Source organism: Nanorana parkeri, unplaced genomic scaffold (genome assembly GCF_000935625.1).
Source record: "Nanorana parkeri isolate BGI_ZX_2015 unplaced genomic scaffold, ASM93562v1 scaffold156, whole genome shotgun sequence".
In the NCBI taxonomy this organism is placed as follows: domain Eukaryota; kingdom Metazoa; phylum Chordata; class Amphibia; order Anura; family Dicroglossidae; genus Nanorana; species Nanorana parkeri.
Genome location: NW_017306424.1, coordinates 970,752 through 992,801, shown reverse-complemented (window position 1 = coordinate 992,801; position 22,050 = coordinate 970,752). Strand labels below are relative to the sequence as shown.

General features: G+C 41.6%; 1 protein-coding gene across 1 annotated transcript in view; it reads right to left on the bottom strand.

The window, feature by feature from the left end:
• The window catches only part of LOC108785345 (myocardin-like), a 48,532-nt gene extending 37,671 nt beyond the window's left edge, over positions 1-10,861 (bottom strand). Inside the window, exon 1 of the mRNA XM_018554398.1 lies at positions 10,715-10,861. Within this exon, the coding sequence (XP_018409900.1) occupies positions 10,715-10,769 (55 nt within the window). The 5' untranslated portion in view covers positions 10,770-10,861. The remainder of the gene's footprint in view (positions 1-10,714) is intronic.
• Between the last annotated feature and the right edge of the window lie 11,189 nt (positions 10,862-22,050).

Genomic DNA, 22,050 nt, shown 5'->3' with positions numbered 1-22,050 from the left:
ATATATATATATATATATATGTAACTGACCTGGATCATTATACAAATAAGAACTTTTAAACGTATCTGACTTTCCTAATCTTCATTGTTGCTCTGGGTCAGTGATTCAAACAGGGCCGTAGCTACCAAGAGGCAAGTGAGGCACTCGCCTCAGGTGCAGCTGAGAAGGCCACGTCGTGGCTGCGCCCCCTTGGCCTTGTTGCCATGGCGAGCACAGGGCACCCTAAATGGGCAGAGGGGATCCAATGAGAAATGGAGTGCTGAAGCTGGCGGGGGGTGGAGGAGGGAGCTATCATCCAGGATGGCCGAGCTGTGAGGAGAGAGCCGATCCACCAGGATCTGACAGCTGTTGGCTCTCTCTCCTCACCACTCGGCCATGCTGAAGTGACAGGGCTCCTTCCTTCGCCCCCCCCTCCAACCGGCTCCAGCGCTCCCTCCTCAGCCCCCCCTGCTAGTTTCAGCACTCAGGATGGCAGAGCGGAGGATCGGTAAGTATCTGTGATATTTACCAATCCTCTTTGTGCAGAGCAAACACTGGAGTGATCAGCTGATCACTCCAATGTTTGTAAACAATTGGGCACACATAGTACTACTGTATGTGTCCCCAATTATGAATGAACAGGAAGTGCTTTACATCACTTCCTGTTCATTCATTAGTTTCTCGATGAGTGGAACCACTCACTATAGAGGCTTCTACCCATTGATAATTGGATGAGAGTAAATATTTTATTATCACCAGTTTGTGAATGAATGGGAAGCCTCCGTACTGAGTGCTTTCCATTAATTTAGAACAGACGCTGCAGAAAAAAAGATTGAGGACTCTGTGTCACCAATTTCTTTTTCGATTTCAAAAGGGAAATGCCAAGACCCCTGATATTTCCACAAACCCCCGCAACAGTAAAAAAATTAAAATAATAATAATAAAAAATACACTTAAAAAAAACAACCCTACACACACACACACACACACACACACACTCATGCACACATATTATTAGATATGTGCAAAGAATACAAATTTGTTTTGGATGAAATGAAAGGAAACTAAAAATGTTTTCATTTGTTTCGTCAAACCAAACACATTTTTAGCTAATTTGGATTTGGCTACCAGCGTATTCTGCGCATGCGCGCCGCCATCCCGGTGGTGGGGGGTGCATAATGTCACTTGATGCCACACATGCTTGTGGCGTCGGATGACATCACACGTCTGTTGGGGGGGCAAAGTTCTCTGTCCTTGCCTCGGGCGCAAAAGGAGCTAGCTACAGCTCTGACTCAAGAACTTCTATGAGACTTGTCTACCTTTGTCTCCAGCTGGGAGATGAAAGTAGATGATCCCCACTAACTTCTAAATGATCACTTATCGAAGAGGTGATTTCCCTTATCATTTAAAAAAAAAGCCTAAGTTAATTGCTTAATTTTAAGCCATGCCCAATCTGTTAAATAAATAATATGAAAATGTTTTTATTTAATATAGTTGTGAGGCCTGGTCTGGGCTGACCTAGGAGAAATCTGGTCTTGTAAATTAAGCGATGGAGGGGTAAAAGGAGGGCACCATTATTGGGCTGTGCTTAGGGCATTAGTTGCCCTTAATCCAGCATTGGAGGTAAGCAATAACAGTCCATATAGTTCCCTCATGACAGATTTATTTTTGGGTTGGAGTTAGATCTATGTGCACACAGTGACAAGTGTTAAAACTGCAATGCATGTTAACCTTGCATATCTCAATGTTGCCCCAATGCACGTAAACTGTATATACAAATGTACCTGCACTACAGTGCACCTCCATGCACAGGTGTACTACATTGCCTAAAAGTGTGATATTTTGTTCGTTCCTTCAGCATGGGCTCATTAAGGGTCCAGTCACAGTGAATGGGCTGCTGCAGTGTACTACAAAACATCAAATGTATACAATAACCTGCATATAGGTGTGAAGTGGCCCAAAGTGTCCTGTCCATTGTAACGAAAGGTAAAATTCCATTTGTTTATATTTAGTGATTTGAACAGATCCCCATTGTAAATAGCTTACTATTCCAGCAGACCAAAGTTCCCTTTCCATCATTTACTGGAAATGTAGGTTTTAGCTGTAGAAACTCAGCAGCTGGCGTGCATGTCGAAGACATGGATATGATATGTCCTAAAGCTAGCTTTTATGCCTTACCAGTTGTTAAGGATTTAGGTTTTAACAACTTTTATTATGTTTTGCACACTAGGCAAATCATTTCATATTTATAATATATTAATGTGAATACCTGGTCCTGGTTGAAAGTTAAGAGTTAGGACACCATTCTGAGAATAAAAATGTTTGTGTCATTGGGGAAAACTAATCAAAATTGATTTTCTTTTACACTGTAGGAGCATATGTATCTATAATGCAATCCTTTTAGAACATGATACACATGTATAATATATACCCTAGTAATGCCCATGTATCAGGCAAGGTTGTGCTGGTCTGAGTGCCCCACCAACACCTGTCTGCATAAAAATGAATGTCATGGTTCAACTATCCATAGCCATTACGCACTAAGCTGAAGGCTTTAGGGACCTTTCAGCACTGACCATAGAAAATGTGCTTATGATCAAACTGCCTGAAGGAGTTCCATTACAAATGGTTTTTACAGTGCATTTGTTTGATCATTTCAAATGATCACTCAAGGAAACTCGCATGCGTAGGCCTCTAAAGTTTATTTCCATATGAACTGCTCAAAATGAACTTGAAACACTGAAAAACAACTGATTTGCTTGTATTGCAAATTTACATGGTAATTCTCAGGGTGTGTTTCCTGATATTGACAACAGTGGAACTCACCAGCATAATGTGTGTCAGCATGACACTTTAAGGACGATTCATACCAGATGCATTAGGGCCAACCTGGCCGCAGCCCCAATGCATTGACAAGGCCAACAGCCTTGTTTTAAACTATCTCAGCTCATAAAAATGCATTGGGGTGGTGTAAGCTGAAAAAAGTACTGCATGCAGTACTTTCTTTCAGCGTAGCCCATTGTGGTACAACCACATTGCATCACTCTGTAGAACTGGTTAAACTGTCATTTCTGACATTTCAATAAAGTTCTAAAAAAAAGAAACAGTAAACAGCGTAATGCACCGGCATCACCATTTCTGCACCGTTACCATGCATTTATCGTGACTTTCTGGTGTGAATCCACCCCTAGTCCCCACCAGGGGCGCATGTGACAGTGTGAAAATGCATGAGCAGAATTGGAAGACAGTTGTCACCCTGTAACAGGAAATGCCCAAACAAGGACCTTCCTGGCAGGATCACTAGGTATCATTTTTTTAAAATGTTACAGATTCAGTTTAGAGCTACTTTAAAGAAAAATTGTTTTGAAGATAAGGTCTAGACCGATTGGTAATGTCCCACCTGTAAAATGAGTGCAGTGACTATCCTAAACACAGAGACACAGACTCCGGGGAACAGACATGTGAGTTTGCACACAGCTGCGCCATTATGACGACTGTATCCAACAGCAAAGCCCACCAGCTGTCAAAGCATCAGCTGTTGGTAACACAAACCACCCACTGTCACACAGCACTTGCTTTCTGTAAACCTCCACAAAACATCCTTTTGTCACAACATTTTCTTCGGAAGAGTTTGAAATATTTGACAGGAAAAAAGTTGATTTGAGCCAAAGAGAATACAAACATTAAACTGACTGCAAATGCTTATAAATGTATTTATTTTTTTTAATTATTATTATTATTATTCTATAGTCAGGACTGACTCTGCAGAACTTATGCCAACAACGAATTATTCACATCCAAAGGATGTTTTATATCTAATGTCCAGAATATTTTTGGATTGCAGGAGGAAATCCACATAATTGGTAGAGGTGAACCCAGGACCCCAGCACTGCCAGACAAAAATTGCTGGCCACTAACCATACCATAAAATGTACTAATAAAATGCAGATAGCTAAGAAATGTAAGGGGCTAAAACTTAGGGATCTATTTTAAAAAGAACCATTAAAGGAGAACTATGAGGTGAGTGCTTTTCACTCACCTCATAGTTCTAGCCGACCTGTGACAATGAAACTGTCACAGGTCGGCTCAGTAGATCGGGATGTGAGCGAACACATACCGGTGTTCGCTCACCTCTCGATCCTGTCACGGCTCTCTGCCGTGACAGGGGAGGGGCTGGATTCCCCCCTCCCCGCTCTGATCCGCCAGCGCTGACTGGCGGAACGGACGGGGGAGGGAGCGGGTACAGCTGGCTCTGCCTCTGGATAGGCAGGGCCAGTGTCAGTCACGCAGCTAGGCGGATCCGGACGTAATTGTCGGGATCCGCTTCAGCTGCGGCGTCTTAGTTCAGCTGCTCGCGGTATACTGAGCCTAGGGTGACGTGAGGACGCTAGTTTGTGTCCTCCCGTTACCCTAAGGAGAACTATGGGGAAAAGTCTTAACCCCATAGTTCTCCTTTAAGGCTGCTCTGACCATTCAGGTTGAGTTTACATCCTCCTCCGCTCTCTGAAAAGCAATCTGCAGCAGAGCATTGTTTAATCCCAATGGGTATTTTCTATAGCAATGCCCATTCATTGCAATGACTGCTTTTGAAAGGTTGCACCTCCTGTCAAACACGACATGCTGTATGTTTTGCCTCAATGCAAAGGATTGCAGACACAGCAATGTATACAGCACTGTTACGCCACAGGACTGACATTGCAGCATGCAACCAGCCAGGTCTCTTGCCATCCATGTGAATGATGCTGTAAATAGAGCAAAGAGAAGTGCAATGAAATTGATTGTATAAAATAAGCCAAAAGGAGTCATGGGATTTTGACAGGCTTTGCACCAATCACAGAGTTCTTTTTGCTGTGTTTAGCAGACAGAACTCTCTAGGATACCGCAGGCCCACATTTTAGGAATGGGCAGGCCACAGTGTGCAGTAGTACTGCAAAGTATTGCAGAAAGCTGATAGCAATATCTACTCTCCTTTATAAATTTGCCCTAAATTGTTTCTAAAGCTAAAACTCTCAATTCCATGGACTAGGGAAGGTCTAAAACTTTTTGCAGGTTTTCATTGTTATCGCTGTCCACAATGGTGGCCATTCTCGCAATACAAAAAGTAAGGTGAAATTTATAAAATGACATTTGTCGCTGGAATAGGAGGATGGGAAAATCTACCAATGGGTACATCTATGCTGTGTGACAACTGTCTAAGAGAGGATTTCTACTAGCTTTGAATAGATTACTATGCACTTCCTCTTATTTCACTGCACCAGGAAGTTGGGAAGAGGGGGCTCTTGCCATAATGTACAAGTATGCAAGGCATACTTGAGTTGGGGCAGACTTGCCTACTAATCTGCCATTCTCCAGTGCTAGCAGTTCCAGGCTTGCTGTCACTATTCCTCTTCTTGCTGCGCCATCTTCTCCTCCGCTTCTTCTGGGTCCAGCATCACTACTTGTCAGCCAATGAAGATCCGCTGATGGTGTAGCTTCTAGGCATGAACAACTATACACCTTCAAAGCAATTCACTTGTATATATTCATAATCACTAAACAAATACTCTGCTTAAGTCGGTCCCTGAAACCCAGATATTTCCCCATGGAAGTGGCCAAACTGGCTCACAAATATAGCCAGCACATCAAAGACCCCCAGCCTTTGCTGTGAGATGTGACTTGCAGTGAAGTAGACATTCATTATTGGCCATAGGGAGATGTTAGAGATAAAGATAAGGACTTAGCATTTTTACCAAATGTTGTAATGTTCATATTAGTACAGCGCTGTTTAGTTTTGGAAACAGGAGCACATTTTAAATATATTTTCTGTTAAGAAGGTATATTAAGAATGGACCACTATGTTTACTTGCTAAACTGAAAGGTTTACTTTACACCACTCAAAATGATAGCGTTTAGTACACACAAATGTATATAGTAAGCAGGGCCGGATCGGATTTACTCTCTCTGCTGCCCCAAGGCCAGGTTCCTAACCGCCAAACCCCCTCCCCATGGAGAATGGCAGACCTGCCGGCTGCATACAAGTAATCTCGGCGACATTGCCGGGATCACTTGTACAAAACGAGCGGCAGCTCCCCGATGTATATTTAGTTCTGCTTGCCCAAAGCAGGGCTACATGTAGAAAACAACTACCCGCCTGGTGCCCAGAACTGCATGTCCTGAGCATCGGGAGATAGGATTTCCACACCGCTGCTTCCCCTCTACTCCCTGCTGCCCCAAGACCAGGCCTTGGTTGGCCTTGTGGGAAATCAGGCCCTGATTACACTGTGTCTTATAGTATCTTACTGATAAGAATCCAACAGTGAACAGCCTGCTATATTAATTAGGATATCCAGTCTATTTTCAGTCTGTGGCTGATCACAGTGATGACCTCACCACATTAACGTAGGTTATTATAATACTTTAATGGTTGAGTGACAGAATCTGATTATGCGCTGCAGGTTTTGACTCTTTAGTTGTCTACCAGATCCATCCAGGATCAGTATATTAATAGGTTTTCCATATGTTCTAGTAAAAAGGAAGAGTATCCATAGGGCATAAATAAGATGCAGTGGATATGTAGCCTATACCTTACAATGTATGTGAATGGCAAGCTACCCATTTAGTGGTAGATGGGAAGGCAACCAGCAATTTTGAAACTCCTTTAAAACAAATAATTGTAATGAAACATTTTTGAGGAAAAGCTAAATAGTTTTTATGTCTTTGGCTTTACACGTAAAAGTAATCAGCTTTATTTAAACAGTGGTTTTACCTTAAAGTGCACCTATGGCCAAGTTGCCCTTGAAAAAATGAACAGTATATGTTTGCATAATGAATGCTGTCTGTATAGGCCTCTTGATTGCCAGCATACTCCGGTGCAATCTCTCCACCATACATAGCTTTGCTCTTTTTGGATCATGGGGTATTTGTGGGTCTTTGGATCCAGGTCTTATGACAACCTTGCCAAAGTTTAACACAGCATAGACAGAGTAAAGATGGCTGTGCGTGCAGCAATTGTTCATGGGTAAGGCAGACAGGCAATCGATGGAATGACAGTCAACCCATTCAGGAGATGACAATCTTTTGCATATGGCAGCCTGTAAGCTTTTAATGGTAACATTAATCACTCAAATGATAAAACCAGTCCCAAATAATCTTTATCTCCACTGAAATAAGGGGTGCTAGAAAAATCTGCCTGCACTGCTCAGATCCTCTGCCCTCTGAGTTAGAAGGCCAGTCTGAACATGCTCAATGTGTGAACCTGTGTGAAGCACAGTCTGAACATGCTGGAAAGCCTATGGGCAGCCTTAGGCATTACAGCTAATCCTCGCTTACCGACTTACCTGCTTTGCGACCACTCGCACTTACGACCGACCTCCGATCGACCTTCGACCCTGCGTGTCAGCGTCGGTGCGACGTGTCGCCGGCGGAAGTGATGTCCTCCGTTCTTCACTGCGGGTCGCGGTAAGTATTTTATTGCCCGATGTACAGTACACTGTTCAGTAATGTACATCTGCAACACTGTACAGTACTGTACTAATGCAGTACAGTACTGTATAGAGTTCCTCACTTAACGACCAATTCGTTTAACGACCTGGTCGTAGGAACGGAACTCGGTCGTTAAGTGAGGAATACCTGTATTCACATCTTAGTAATGAAAACCAGGGCCACAAAACCCGTGGATTTCAAAATTGGTCTAAATATGGTGATAGGGTGTCCTAAAGGGGTGACTATCACTGCACCTCATGTAAAGCACAATCAAATAGCTGGACACTCCATCCCAGTAACCCAATAATACCAGTATAACCACAGATATCTAAACTGTTGTATTGGCTATAATTATCCTTGTTTTCATGCTGTACAGTAAAATTATTCTGCAGCACTATGTGAATGAGCCCTTATGTTGGGCTCAGTGATGTCCCCATCCAGCGCTGCACAGAAAACTGCTCAGGTCTCTTCACTAATAGCAGTGTGTATGCATGCCCTGTGCCCCCAAATCCCATAATGCAATGCCTGGGACCTGAGCAATCTATCAGCTGACCTGGGCATTGTCATGCATATGCAAATAGCCATTTGGAGGAAGTGACTTTCTACTACTTTCTTGATCTGCATACTTGTTCCAGTTCAGTGACTTAGTAAACTATTAAAGCCAGTGGCTGGGCATAACAGCCAAGCAACTAGAATTACCAAAAGCAGATCAGCAATGGCAGTCTCATGTCAGGATTGCTTTGATTTTGGTCAAATACTTGCAATTTTTTACAACAGTTTTGAAGTTTTAAATCACTTTCAAACCAAAAAAATTGCTATGCAGGTGTGGGTGACCAAATTATCAAAATTGGTGTTGGTATTTATCAAGATGCCTTCCAACTAGAATTCATCAGTTTCCGCTCAAATTTCAATGATAGGCTTAAAACTGGGAAACAAACAAAACTGTGGGGAGTAGATTGCTGTGATTGAATAGTTTAAAGATTGTCATCAAAATTGTATAGCCTGTATATGCCTCAGAAACTGTATTCCCCGATATCAGCATGTCATGGTCTACAGGAAAAGGACATAATAGAAAACTTGCTAGATACACAACAGCAAAAACTACTTGCTACCATCCATCTTCTCTTTCCATTAAATATCCCCCACACTGACAGGGTTATTCACTAAAGGGAGAAGAGTTTGGAGAAGGCAGGAGAAGTGAAAAATCTAGGCCAAAACAGCTGAACTGGAAAGTGAGATGAATTGGATAATTTTTCCAAGTCAGCTGTGTTGTCCTAGATTGTTCACTTCTCCTGACTTCTCCAAACTTTTCAGCCTTTTGTGCATAACCCTGTTACTTTTTTAATTCAAAATACCATTGCTGAGTAAACAGCAGCAGTATATCAATGGATTCAATGCTTTATATTTTTAGTTTCTCCTCTGTCGAAAGATGCATAGAGTCCAAGTTTAAACAGTGCTCTGTGTTCAATGTGGATGAGCCCAGAATAAAATTGTATTACAGTTTAATTTCAATTCACACAATAGCAGACTCATAAAATAATAATAATAGTACCCTTGGCTAAACAGTGAAACACCTTATTATTTTTGACAGATTTCAATTTCCTTTAAGGAATGCCTTACTCTATAAATAAAGTTCTTATTCTTAAGTGCTAATCCTTAAATTCACTAACCTATAGAATCCTTTTAGAAATCACTGTGTAGTGTACAATGTAGTGTAGTCTGAATTCTGCTAAAGTCAGACAAGTACAAGAAGTATTGTAATTGGTCACTATTGGTTACTGCTGCTTAGAATTAGCTGTTAAGAATATGGACTTCTTATTAAACAAGGCTGTGTGTGGTTTGTTTTCTCCTGATTGGGCGTATAATAATGAAACATAGATGTTTTATAAAGACTAATCTGGATCATCACTTATCCAAGATAAAATTAACTCTTCTGCAACTTCCGGTATCATGGTTAACTGAGGTTTAAACATCACCCCACACAAACCCCTAGCAGCCAAGGACCATCCCCATTAGCCAATATTCCAAATGTGATAATGTTCATTTTGATAAGATCACCATCTGCCATCACATTTGTTTGAGGTCACATAAGGTGCCACTAAGTCAGTTGCCCGATGTCCCTGTATGTGGCCAACAACACTATGTAGATGGCTGAGATTGGTGGTAATCAACTAAACAGCGTAAGTTTTAGACCTCATAATCATGATCATTATTCTGGAGAGCCTCACCTGCATCACTGCTTATCTGTACAATAAGTGTAATGAGATGTATGTCTAAATACAGACAATGGCTTACAGGTATGCAGTATGTACCTTGATTCACACCACACTTTTGAGTAATAAACCTGGACCTCTGCACTAGGCCATGTAGTATATCTTGACTGTCTTCATTTCATCCCTCTTTCTTGGGACAGCCTTTAGAAAACCTGCATCTGACATTTGTGTAGAGTCCTATTCAGCCCAGCAAACTTCTGTTCACTTCTGGCCTCTAATCAGGTTAGGACATTAATTAGAAATACAGATATCTACTCACTGTAACTGGGTGTCTAAAGCAAACAAAGCCTTTGAAAATGAGTATGAAGAACAATGGTGATGTTCATCTAACAGACTTGGATCTTAATTTTACTTGTTTTGAGTAGCTAGAACAAGCAGGGATACTTGCTATTTGGTTGCTGGAATGCACATTGCACTTTATTAGGTTGAGTCTGAAAAATTTGCATGTAATACCGAGGGCTATTTAGTATAAAAAAGGTTATTCTGTGCACTTAGTGATACAACTGCAGTTTAAAGTATATACATAGGCAAAATTTTAATTCATTTTAGAAAGAGTAGGGATTGGTTAATTTCTGCTGTCTATGCCCATTGGGGGACTTTCCTCCACTCTCAGTCTTAATGACACAACTGGAAGTGACAGGAAATCTCTCAAAAATTAGGGCAATTTCATTCTAAGACAGTTGTCACCAGCTGTCAAGAAGATTTCCCTTTATTTGTTGTTCTGGTGACAACTTTAACATTTTGAATTTCACATACATTTTTGTATTGGTGATAATGGTCACTGGGACCAATGTTCCTAACGGGAATGAAGATAGTGATAAATACTAGACAGGGGCTCTAACTCTGTCTATATACTATCCAAAATTGAAAACAATGTTTTGACTTTGTATACACTTTAATTCTGGGAACATCCAAGTAAAAATATCCTTACAATATATTATGGGGGGGAGGGGGTGCTTAACACGACTTTTCATATAGGCAGTCTTTCAATAACAACTTACCTGAGCGAAACTTGCTCCGGATGAGCATAGAGCGCTCTGAAGCCAGCAAGGTCATATTGGATGGCAAAATCCTGGTCGTCCCAACGGACTGAATCAAAGGGATGGAGACGGACGTAATTGCTCCCTTTTAAATGAACAAACACCGAAGAAAAAAAAATTCCAGGGGTGAAAAATCAAATATAAATAAATATGTTCAAAAAAACAATAAATATTTTGAATGAGTGTCCTCAATAAATAAAAAGTGTCAAGAATAAGTTAAAATGTTTTTGAATTTCTGTACTAGCCTCAAAAAATCCTCTTGTTTTCATTTAGTCTTTTTGTTCCCCTGTTAGTAAATCTTCATGTAAGAGTTGTGTGGGTTGTTGCTTTACTCTTTGGCTTTCTTGGCTCTTTTTTCGAACATCGGCTGCAAAAATAACTCCTGCTGCAAGCTGCGGCCTGTCAGTTGTAAGGCCGCAGGAAACAAGCTTTAATGAAAGGAGAAGGGAGTGGGGCCAGAAAGATTTCCCAATTAGAGTTGGGTTAGGGAGCTTCAGTAGATGTGGTCATTAGTTGAAAGATCCCCCTTCTCACTGTCTTTGACACACACAAGCTTGCTCTGTACTCCAAGGCCCCTTACCCACCCCCTTTGCCTGACTGTCCCATCCATGTGTGATAAAATGACATCTGCTTTGACACTTGACACCTAACAGGCATGCATGCTACATCAGCAGAGCTCTCCTCTTCTTTCATACAATCCTCATTTGTTCACATCCCTTCCAACCCGATAGAAATTACAGCTACACTGACTTACACAGATTTTGTACCTTTTCTTTACCATCACACCAAATTACTTTTGACAGGTATACTTTAACGGTAGCTGCACTGGCTGGAAAACATCATGAAGGTGTCCTTAGCGAACGTGAAGATCCAAGCTGAACAGCACTGCCTGACAGCCATCAGCACAACTCCATGGAGCAGTATCTTGAACTGATTTTACCGCAGGGCACATCAATAAAGGTTCACATACCGGCAGACCGAAAATTAGTACAACTGCATTTTAATCTGCTGATGTGTGGACCTGCACTGACATGCAACGTGCCTTTGTCAAGCTCAGAGCAAGGGAAAGCATAAAAAGTACAGGTAAAGTACCCACATGAAGAAACTTAGCGTAAGAACAGGGGCGGACCTACCGAGCCTAAAGGGGGCCCAGTATCAGATCTAATACAGCCCGGGGCAGAGATGGGGAGGCCCGCTGGTGTCCGGCACCCCCATCTCTGCCCCAGGAGTGTCCAATGATCACATTGGTATCCGGCAGCTGGCGGGCCCCCTCATCTCTGTGCTGGGGCTTTATTAGATCGGATACTGGGCCCCCTTTAGGCTCGGTAGGTCCTACACTCCCGGCGCAGAGATGATGGGGCCCACCGGCCGCCGAATACTGAGGAGGGAGCCGAGAATAAAAAAGCTGGCAGACACTTTGCGGGGCAGCCCTGGGCCATGGACGTGAGGACCCAGAAAGCAGCCGCCTGTTTTTTTCTGCAGCCTCCCCTGCCACAAAAGAGGTGAAGGTAAGTTATTAAATAAAATAATTATTTTGTGTAGCCCAACTGATGGACATGCTGTATAAAGTACAGCTAGTATTTGCAGTGCTATATAGTAGATCCCATTCTGCATTGCAGCAATGCAGAATGGCACCCACTATAGAGGACTACAAATCTCAGCAGTACTTTAACAGCAATGCTATTTTTCCAACTGTTTTTTGTTTTTTGGTTGCTACAGGGGGTGTGGATTGGGAGGTTTGTGGGTTTTTTTTGTGGGGGTGGTGCGGGGAGCACAAACAAAAATCTTGCAGCGGGGCCCTTGGTCCCCTAGGTCCGCCACTGCAGAAGAGAGTAGATTTTTAAAGCTGGAACACAGTCCAGTAGAGCTGGAAGCTCTACGTGGAACACAGTCTGCTTGTTCTTTAAAGGGAAGAATTTGTGACTGCGCTTGTGAAAGAACCTCCATAGTCTTTCTTAAATTATTCTGGTGCAAGTTTATTTTTTATGTCCCCATATTTAGCCTTCCATTGTCTGAGTTTGACTTTTTCAGCTTGAGAGTCTGGGGGTCAGAGGTCACCTGAAAGCCTGGCAGTTGATGCCCTTTCAACTGCCTGACCAGACCAGGAGTTCTTACTTCACTTTTACTTTATTTGTTGCATGCTTGTTGGAGTCAGTTACTCTGAAAAAGCACCGGTCTAGAAAAAGCAAGGCAATTTTCATAAAATGAGGTTATCAACATACTCCCTCCATACAGGCTACAGGTTTACAGCTAGGTTAAGGTGCATATATGTGTAGAGTTAATTGTAAGGGTCGTAGGGGGGCACAGGTTTCACACTGATGATACTGCAAGAACATCTGCGCCCAGCTCCTGATTCAAAAACTCAACATACTGGTCTACCAAACCATAAAAGTGTATGGCAGTGATAAACATTCAAGATTTAGCAAAAAAAAATCATGTTGTTAATAAGTGTGAAAGGGGTTCATTGAAAATAAACTGTATAATAGGTGTTAGCTGGGTAGCATAGGTACATACAGTATATAGTAATATAATGACCGCCTAAGCTATCTGGGTAAAAATATTTCCTGGAATTGAGAAACATTGGTTTAGCTTATTGTTTTTTTCATCACCAGTGGAAACAGTTGTGATACAGTATATACTGATCTACAAGAACAGATTAAAGCCTGCTACAAATCTGTGCATTGCGGAAACTCATGCACATTGCACCGAAAACAACTGCAATACATGATAATATACAATCGGCAGTAAGCTGCATTGTCACTCATTTTGAGTAGCATCCTGTCAGGATGGAGACTGCGCTGATGTAAATCCTCAGCTACATTATAAGGCACATGTGTCAAACTCAAGAGCCAGGGGCCGAATCCGGCCCACCAGGCCATTTCCTAGACTTCTACTTTCAGATCTAGGTATTAAGTTATTACTAAAACCAGTGATAATCGAATGCAGAGGCAATTATGATAAAGATTAGATACATTTATATAGTCTTACAGGCCCTTTGAGGACAACCATAATGTTGATGCGGCCCATGATTAAATTGAGTTTGACACCCCTGTATAAGGGATAGCCACCTGAGAAGTGTAGGCTGACAGCCAGTTTATGGTAGGACCAAGCATCATGGAACACGAATCCAAGAAACCACTCTGGATCACACTGGAAGAAATAAGGATCTATATTAAGCCTGGAAAAGTATGAGACTGAGGAGCAGAATCAGGACTTGCCAAAGTAAGAAGTTAGTTCCATGTAATAGCAGGTTATGTGGAACCCCCTGAGCATGAAGTCTAACAGTCAAACGGTATTCACCAAGGACCCCCTCATGGCGGTTTGGGCTTAGCTATGTGCTGGCCCCTCGGCTGTGACCCCCTGCTCAAGCACATGAACCACGAGTTAGGAAACAGTCCAGGGGTCAGGGCTGGTTGCAAACAAGGATGGTTAGGATAGAAGCCAGAGGTCAGGGCAGGTAGCAGAAAAGGATAACAGGATACTAGCTAATCTGATTGGCTACGGTCTTGCTGGATCATGGAAAGTAAGTAGTGCACACAATGAAACTCACCTTGCAAATGTACTCACATGCTTTTCAGTGCACCACAATGCGCAAATGGCAACCATCTGCGGTGTAGTTAAAAAAAGTACACTCTTTTCTTATTGGTGCATTGTGGGTGCATTGGCAGCCCATTTAAAATAAATGGGTTGCCGAATCGCAACTCCTGTCATTACATAGAATACTGTATGTTACCTTAGTATGATAATGTTTGAAGAGGGCCGAAAACATAACTGATACATCAGATTGGAACTGTTCCTGGTTCCAACGGGTTCTTGCACAAAGATACAGTATCTGAACCTAATTTCGAAGCTCTGCCCACCATCCATAGCAAGGGGTCTCTCGCAGATACTGTTTTTTCAAAAGTGTGACATTATGGAGCGAATAAGATTTCTCTTCCTGCAACAGTAATCATTTGCTGTAGGTATGAAATGGTGATGAGCAACAAAAATCTGTTGCTATAAGTATGACCCCATGATGAAATAGCTTAGCTACTTACCCAATAAATGCATCATTTTAGAGTAGATGAACAGTTATAATAAATGCAAATTGCAGAAGTTTAGTGAAGTCAACCATCAGTCTTTATTGTAAGAGCTCTGACAGTCAGTGACATGTGCATAGGGGTTCTACAAACAAATAGTAAAGGTTCTACCTAACAACACACCTGTTATTCCTGTGCAAGAGAAGAAGTCCAGTCAGAGGAAGAGAACTCTAATGATGTCACCAAGAGTGTGGTAGTGACACCCTCCAGCTGTTGACAAACAGAGATTGGCTTTTATTGAAAGAGGAAGTACACAAGCAGGTGGGTAGACTGCAAATAAGTGGAACTAAAAGGACACATTATTTGACAAAAGAAGGGAGCAACACAACTATAACACCAGCTGGCATACACAACAGAGGTACAGCGTCCCCCATATGATATAGCAGTAAGAGCAAAGTACAACAAAAACAAAGTTCTGACATGTAACAATGTAAATATAATTATTTGTATATAGTTATATACCCTCAACTGCTGAAGAGCTGTAGGATACATGAGAGGGATCAGTACGCTCCCATAAAATTAATTTGCAATAAACTTGCAGGAATGGCCCAATAAAGTGAGCAAAGTTCAGCTTGCTGGATGTTCGCCAAACACAGCAGGAAATCTGCAGACCCTGAACATATCGCCCAAACCCCATTAAAGTCTATGAGAGATGAATCCTGTCATGACTGTAGTTGGGCACTACCATGTACCAAAGCAAAATAAAAGTTAAATAATAACATTCAGTAGAGAGAGGGTATATTAATGCAGTATAAAAAGCAACATTACAAATACACAGTTTCTTTAAATCTCAAAGATTGCGGTGTTAAACCCCCTTTCTATCCAGGCCATTTTTCAGTATTCAGCACTGCAGTACTGTTACTGACATTTATTCCATCATGCAACACTGTACCTAAATTATTTTATACCATTTTTTGGGACAGATAGAGCTTTTTTTTTGGTGGTATTTAATCACCACTGGGATTTCCTTCTTTTTTTTTACTATATAAAAAAAAATCCCCAAAACTTAGAAAAAAAAACAGTTTGCCCTACATTATGTTATGTTATGAAATATTTATTATTACCCAATTTTTTTGTAAAATATAAAAGACACATCAGGTAAATAAGACACCAAACATGTCGAGCCTTAAAATGGTGTGCACCCGCAAAAAACGACCACACCCAAAGTTGGCCATAGGCGACGATTTAAAAGCTTTCACCGCTCATCAGTTTAGTGATAACAGTGATTGATGGCCCTAAAATTATTGCTCATATGCCAAGGTTTGCTGTAATTTGGAACATGTGTGACACAATTTTTGGCATGTAGGCGCACTCAACACGTGTTTGCATTTGTATGTGCGTGTATGTGGGTGCAGGGAACTTTATTGCTATCACACAGGGGGCTAACAAGCGGCGGCAGAGGTGGGGGTCGCACACTCTCATGTAACATACTATTCATTGGGCGGCTCTATATCCACCCAAAGACTTGTATGTAAACAGCCATCGCTGGCTGTTTAAAATGCTTCATGTTTGCAGCTTGCAGCATGTTCTGCAAGTGGGAGCTTGATCATATGTTTAAGAGTGCACAGTGGGCAGAGGGAGGTTAAATATCATATTATGGGGTGCCTTAAACCTGCATGTGAGGTTGTGCACCTGTACGCTGTACTTCTGCAAAATTTGTGGTGTGGTGATGTTAAAAAAAGAAGTGCATGCACTACTTTTTTTAATCGCACCGCACTGCATGGCACGGTATTGAGGTACCATGCATTGCACTGCAAATAATCACATTGCAGGTGGGAGGTGCGTTTGGGTTGCCATTCAAATGAATGGCAACGCACATCCCAAACTGTTAACACATTGAAAGGTGCATTGTGTGGTACCCCAGGTGTGAATGGGCCCTAAAAGATTTCAGACTTTCAGCCTGCCTGCCTGAGATAGTACAATCCAGGTGGATCCTTATTGTTCCCACACAGTTTGTGAGTTCTTGTTGCTACAAAAGTAAAATATGTAATTACAGATCACCCACTGTGGGTTTGTACACCTCAAACCAAAGGGCTGTTGGTTATGTGTTTAGATTTAGCACTGACATCTTGAGGAATGCTGAATGAAGTTTTACTTGTTTATAAGAACTTTACATCTGAATACAGCATTACACAGCATGTATATAGAACTTACTGTGCATCATAGATAAGTATGCATAAGCATAGAGACCCACATTGCACTACAGCACCATCTAGTGCTTAAAAGACATACTTACAGTATATGCTGGTGTATTTCCAACAAGGACTAGCATCACTAGCCGGATAAGGCAAAAGTTTCCCTACTTTTCTGTTTACTTCTTCCATGTTTACTGATGTCACTTGGAGCCTTGACATGTCTTATGTGTCTGATCTTGTTAGTGCTGTCCTGCTTTGGAGGGTTTGGCACTCAACTTATGGTTTTCTGGAGGCAGGCAGGGCTCTCCTAGTTTGTCTTTATAAACACTGTCATTTGGCAGGAATAATTATGACATTTTGTAGCATTCCCCAAACTTGACTGCTGGAACCAGACCAGTACAATCTACACAAGCCAAATGACCAAAAAAACTATTTTTGTTGTATCTTCTAGAGCATCTATTTTGTCCTCAAACCACAAGTCTTTAGAATGATTAGTAATAGCTCTTGTTTGGATGTTTAGTGTCATGGTTTGACACATTAAGGTGAAAAACAATTAGGCCTTGTTCGCCGTACCAAAATCCTTTATATACAATTAACACTACCCAGATCTATTAACACCAGGTGGTCTGAGACCTCAACCCTGTTTAATTCACACTGTTCCAAGAGACCACAAATATTTGTAGTATTGGGGTTTTAACGAGGCGTCAGACTTGTTAAAACCCCAATACTACAAATATTTGTGGTCTTTTGGAACAGTGCCAAATTCCTTTGTCATCTTTTCTTGTCAGATGTCCCTCTTTTTGGTCTTATGTACAGATATCTATGAAAATGTACTAGTTAACTACCGAAAAGGGTTATTTTGCACTAAAACGTTCATCCAATCTCTAATTTATATTCCTAATGGCCTGCATATTTGGGGGTGTGGCAGGGGTGTGTCCATTGTCTAAATATATTGTGCTGGAAAGGTGTCCCTCTTTATTATCTCAGATAGTTGGGAGGTATGGATTGAAGGTATGGAGGAATGGATTAGTGTTATTTTTAACACAGCTGACACTGTACTGGCTGACACTGGCATAGGCTGACACTGGTAATAACTGGAGCTGGAAGTAGTTAGATGCACTCTATGGCTGGAGTTGTTATGTCCTCTCACTCTCAACATTTCCCAGTACTTTCTAGGATTTTCAAAGCCTCCAATGACTCTGCCCCAGCACCTAGAATACACTTCAGCAACGCTACTCGAACATGCCATAACCGCTATAGGAGCAGTTGCAGCACGCATCATTAGACATTAATGCAGGCAGTTGCCAAGCAGCACGCCGGATGCATCATGCACTTTATTTTTTCCGCACTGCAACACGACACAATGCTAGTGCACACGTTTGTACTGCACTGTGTGCTGGCCATTGAACTCTTCCACATGTGCATTAATAGGTAGTAGACAGGCTTTATAAATGCATGCTTCTCTGCCGCCTGTTTATAACTGGCATGTGAAATAGCCCTTAGTGCAGATTCACATAATGATTCCATGCTTGGTACTTATAGCCATACAGACCCTTTATTAGTTTATTTGCAAATGAGAACTTATTATATACTCTATACATTGACACATGTAGTGGTAATCTACTTTGGACCCTATTCTTCAATAGGTGTATAGGTTTGTTTCAGACAACATTATATATATATATTACTTGGCCTTAAGGGTGTATGTTTTGACCTGACAACGAGACATTAAGGGAGATTAGAGTAGGAATATAAATGTGATAAAGAGGGTTAAGAGGGAGAAATAGTTTATTAATTGATCGAGGTGGATTTTTTTGGCCCTATAGGATATTATGGTTTTACATATGGGAGTTAAAGGATCATGAAGTTATAGAGTACACGTTAGAATTGGAAGGCACCTGTAAAAGGAATCATTCTTATTAGAGATATTGGTAAAGATTATTGGGATTATGGGAATATACAGTGAGGAATATAATTATTTGATCCCCTGCAGATTTTGTAAGTTTTGCCCACTTACAAAGAAATGAAAGATCTATACTTTTCATCATAGGTGTATTTTAAATCCAGAAAAAAACACATGATACAAATGTTATAAATTGAGTTACAGTTCAGTGAGTGAAATAAGTATTTGATCCCCAAGCAAAACATGTACTTGGTGGAGAAACCCTTGTGGGCAAGCACAGAGGTAAGACGTTTCTTGTAGTTGGTTACCAGGTTTGCACACATCTCAGGAGGGATTTTGGGCCACCCTTCTTTACAGATTTTCTCTAAATCCTTAAGGTTTCTTAGCTGTCGCTTGGCAACTCGATGTTTCAGCTCCCTCCATACATTTTCAATAGGATTGATTTCTGGAGACTGGCTAGGCCACTCCATGACCATGAAGGAGAAGTATGAGGTGAGTGCTTTTCACTCATCCTGAGAGTTGTAGCCGACCTATGACAATGAAACTGTCACCGGTCGGCTCAGTCGATCGGTAAGTGAGCGAACACATACCGGCGTTCGCTCACTTCTTGATCCTGTCTCGGCTCTCTGCCGTGACAGGGGAGGGACTGATCCTCCAGCGCTGACTGGCGGAACAGACGGGGAGGGGGCGGGTACAGCTGGCTCTGCCTCTAGATAGGCAGAGCCAGCTGTCAGTCACGCAGCTGGACAGATCCAGACATAATTGTCGGGATCCACTTCAGCTGCAGCGTCTCAGAATACCACGAGCTACAGCGGTATACTGAGCTTAGAGTGATGGGAGGACGCTAGTTTGTGTCCTCCCGTTACCCTAAGGAGAGCTATGGGGAAAAGCCCTAACCCCATAGTTCTCCTTTAATGTGCTTCTTCTTGACCCACTGCTTTGTTACCTTGGCAGTATGTTTTGGGTCATTGTCATGCTGAAAGACCCATCCACGATCTATCTTCAGTGTTCTGACTGAGGGAAGGAGGTTCTTATCCAAGATTTTACAATACATTGCCCGGCCATTGGCCCCTCAATTCGGCAAAGTCGGCCTGTACCTTTAGCAGAGAAACAGCCCCAAAGCATAATGTTTCCACCTCCGTGCTTGACGTTAGGGATGGTTAGGGATAGTCAGCATTTTTTTTCCTCCAAACACGGCGAGTCGAGTCAATGCAAAAGAGCTCAATTTTGGCTTCATCTGACCGCAGCACTTTCTCCCAATCCTTCTCTGAATCATTTAGCTGTTCATTGGCCACACTTCAGATGGGCCTGTACATGTGCTTTCTTGAGGAGGGGGACCTTGCGGGCGCTGCAGGATCTCAATCCATGGCAGTGTGTTACCAATGGTTTGTTTGGTGACTGTGGTCCCAACTGCCTTGAGATCATTCACAATCTCCTCCTGTGTAGTTCTGGGCTAATCCCTCACTTTTCTCATGATCATCCTTACCCATGAAGTGAAATCTTGCACGGAGCTCCAGACCAAGGGCGACTGATGGTTATTTTGTATTCCTTAAATTTGCGAATTATCGCTCCAACAGTTGTTTCCTTCTCACCAAACTTCTTGCTGATAGTCTTGTAGCCCATTCCAGCCTTGCGCAGGTCTACAATCTTGCCCCTAACGTTCTTTGATAGCTCTTTGGTCTTGCCCATGGTGGTGAGGAAGAAAGAGATTCTGTGGACAGGTGTCTTTTATGTACATAACGAGTTGTTAGGAGCACCTTCTTAAATTGACAGGACTAATCTGTGTACCACATAGCCAGTCTGTGGGGGCCAGAATTATTGCTGGTTGGTAGGGGATCAAATATTTATTCTACTCACTGAACTGCAACTCAATTTATATCATTTGTATCATGTGTTTTTTCTGGATTTTCAGTTGATATTCTGTCTCTATCATTTAAAATACACCTATGATGATAGACCTTTCATTTCTTTGTAAGTGAGCAAACTTATAAAATCTGCAGGGGATCAAATAATATTTTTCCACACTGCATCTAAATATTTTGTATATTTATATAATATTTTTAGGATTTTGCTTTGCAATAACGTAATTTTTTGAGGAATACAGTCCTGCTAAATTGTATAATGACTGACATTTTTTAAGTTTATACTAGTCTATAACTTCTTCAGCACTGGATGGGTGCCAAACAATCAAACAGGCAATCATGACAGCACATTCCAGGGCAAAAAAAATTACATCTAAGATTGTTTTCAAGAGCCATAGCTTTGCCTTTGAAAATGGCTTGAAATTCAGCTTGGTAGTCTGCTGTAGGTATTTGCATTTCTAGGTGCCAGCATTTCACACCTGCACCAGCCCGCCACCCCATCCTCCTCCTGCCCCATGACGAGTCTCCTAAATAACAAGGTTCATATAAACTGGAGTTTAGACTCTTTCAGAATCAAATGTTTTGAATGCAGTTAATCTCTTTCAGAGCACAAAAATACGGAAACTGTGACTGCATATTTAGGGGAGTAAACAAAGCCTATGGAATTGGGCATACAGAATAACAAGGTAATCCATTAAGCCATAGCGCAGGGAAAGAGGTACAATATCTAGTAGTGAGCTGAGGAGAGTAGGCATGGGCAGAAGATGGATGATTCTAAGCCAGTGATGGCCAAAGGGACACTGCTACTGGTAAGGACAGGGCAGGAAAACTCACGTTGATCATAGCAGTGACTCTAACCTAAGACAATAGTTAACAAAATTAAATTTCTCCATACTGATCTTTTGTATCTATGCAAAGCAGACCAAGGCAGAACCCATTATATTGTCCCATTATTTTAGACCATTTACAACACAAAAAATGCAAACAAGCTACTTGATATATTAAATGTTGTTTGTATTATAATAAGTTTGGAAAAAAAAACAATATACTGAAATGCTCATTTGATACATATTTGTTTTTTTTATTAATTAGCATTATTTTGTTATATTTAAAGCTGGTGTAAAATACAGTACATTTAAAATTCTGAGGCCAGGCACATCTGCAATTCCTCTGCTTCACCGGCATAATCTTTCTCCTCCACTCAGTAGCCAGTTAAACAAGACAAAAGTCCATCGAGTTTAACCAATTATATTTAATCATTTCATTATAGTGAGGGTACTGGAGGCAAAGCTGCAAGGGTAAGAGCAGGTAGCAGCAA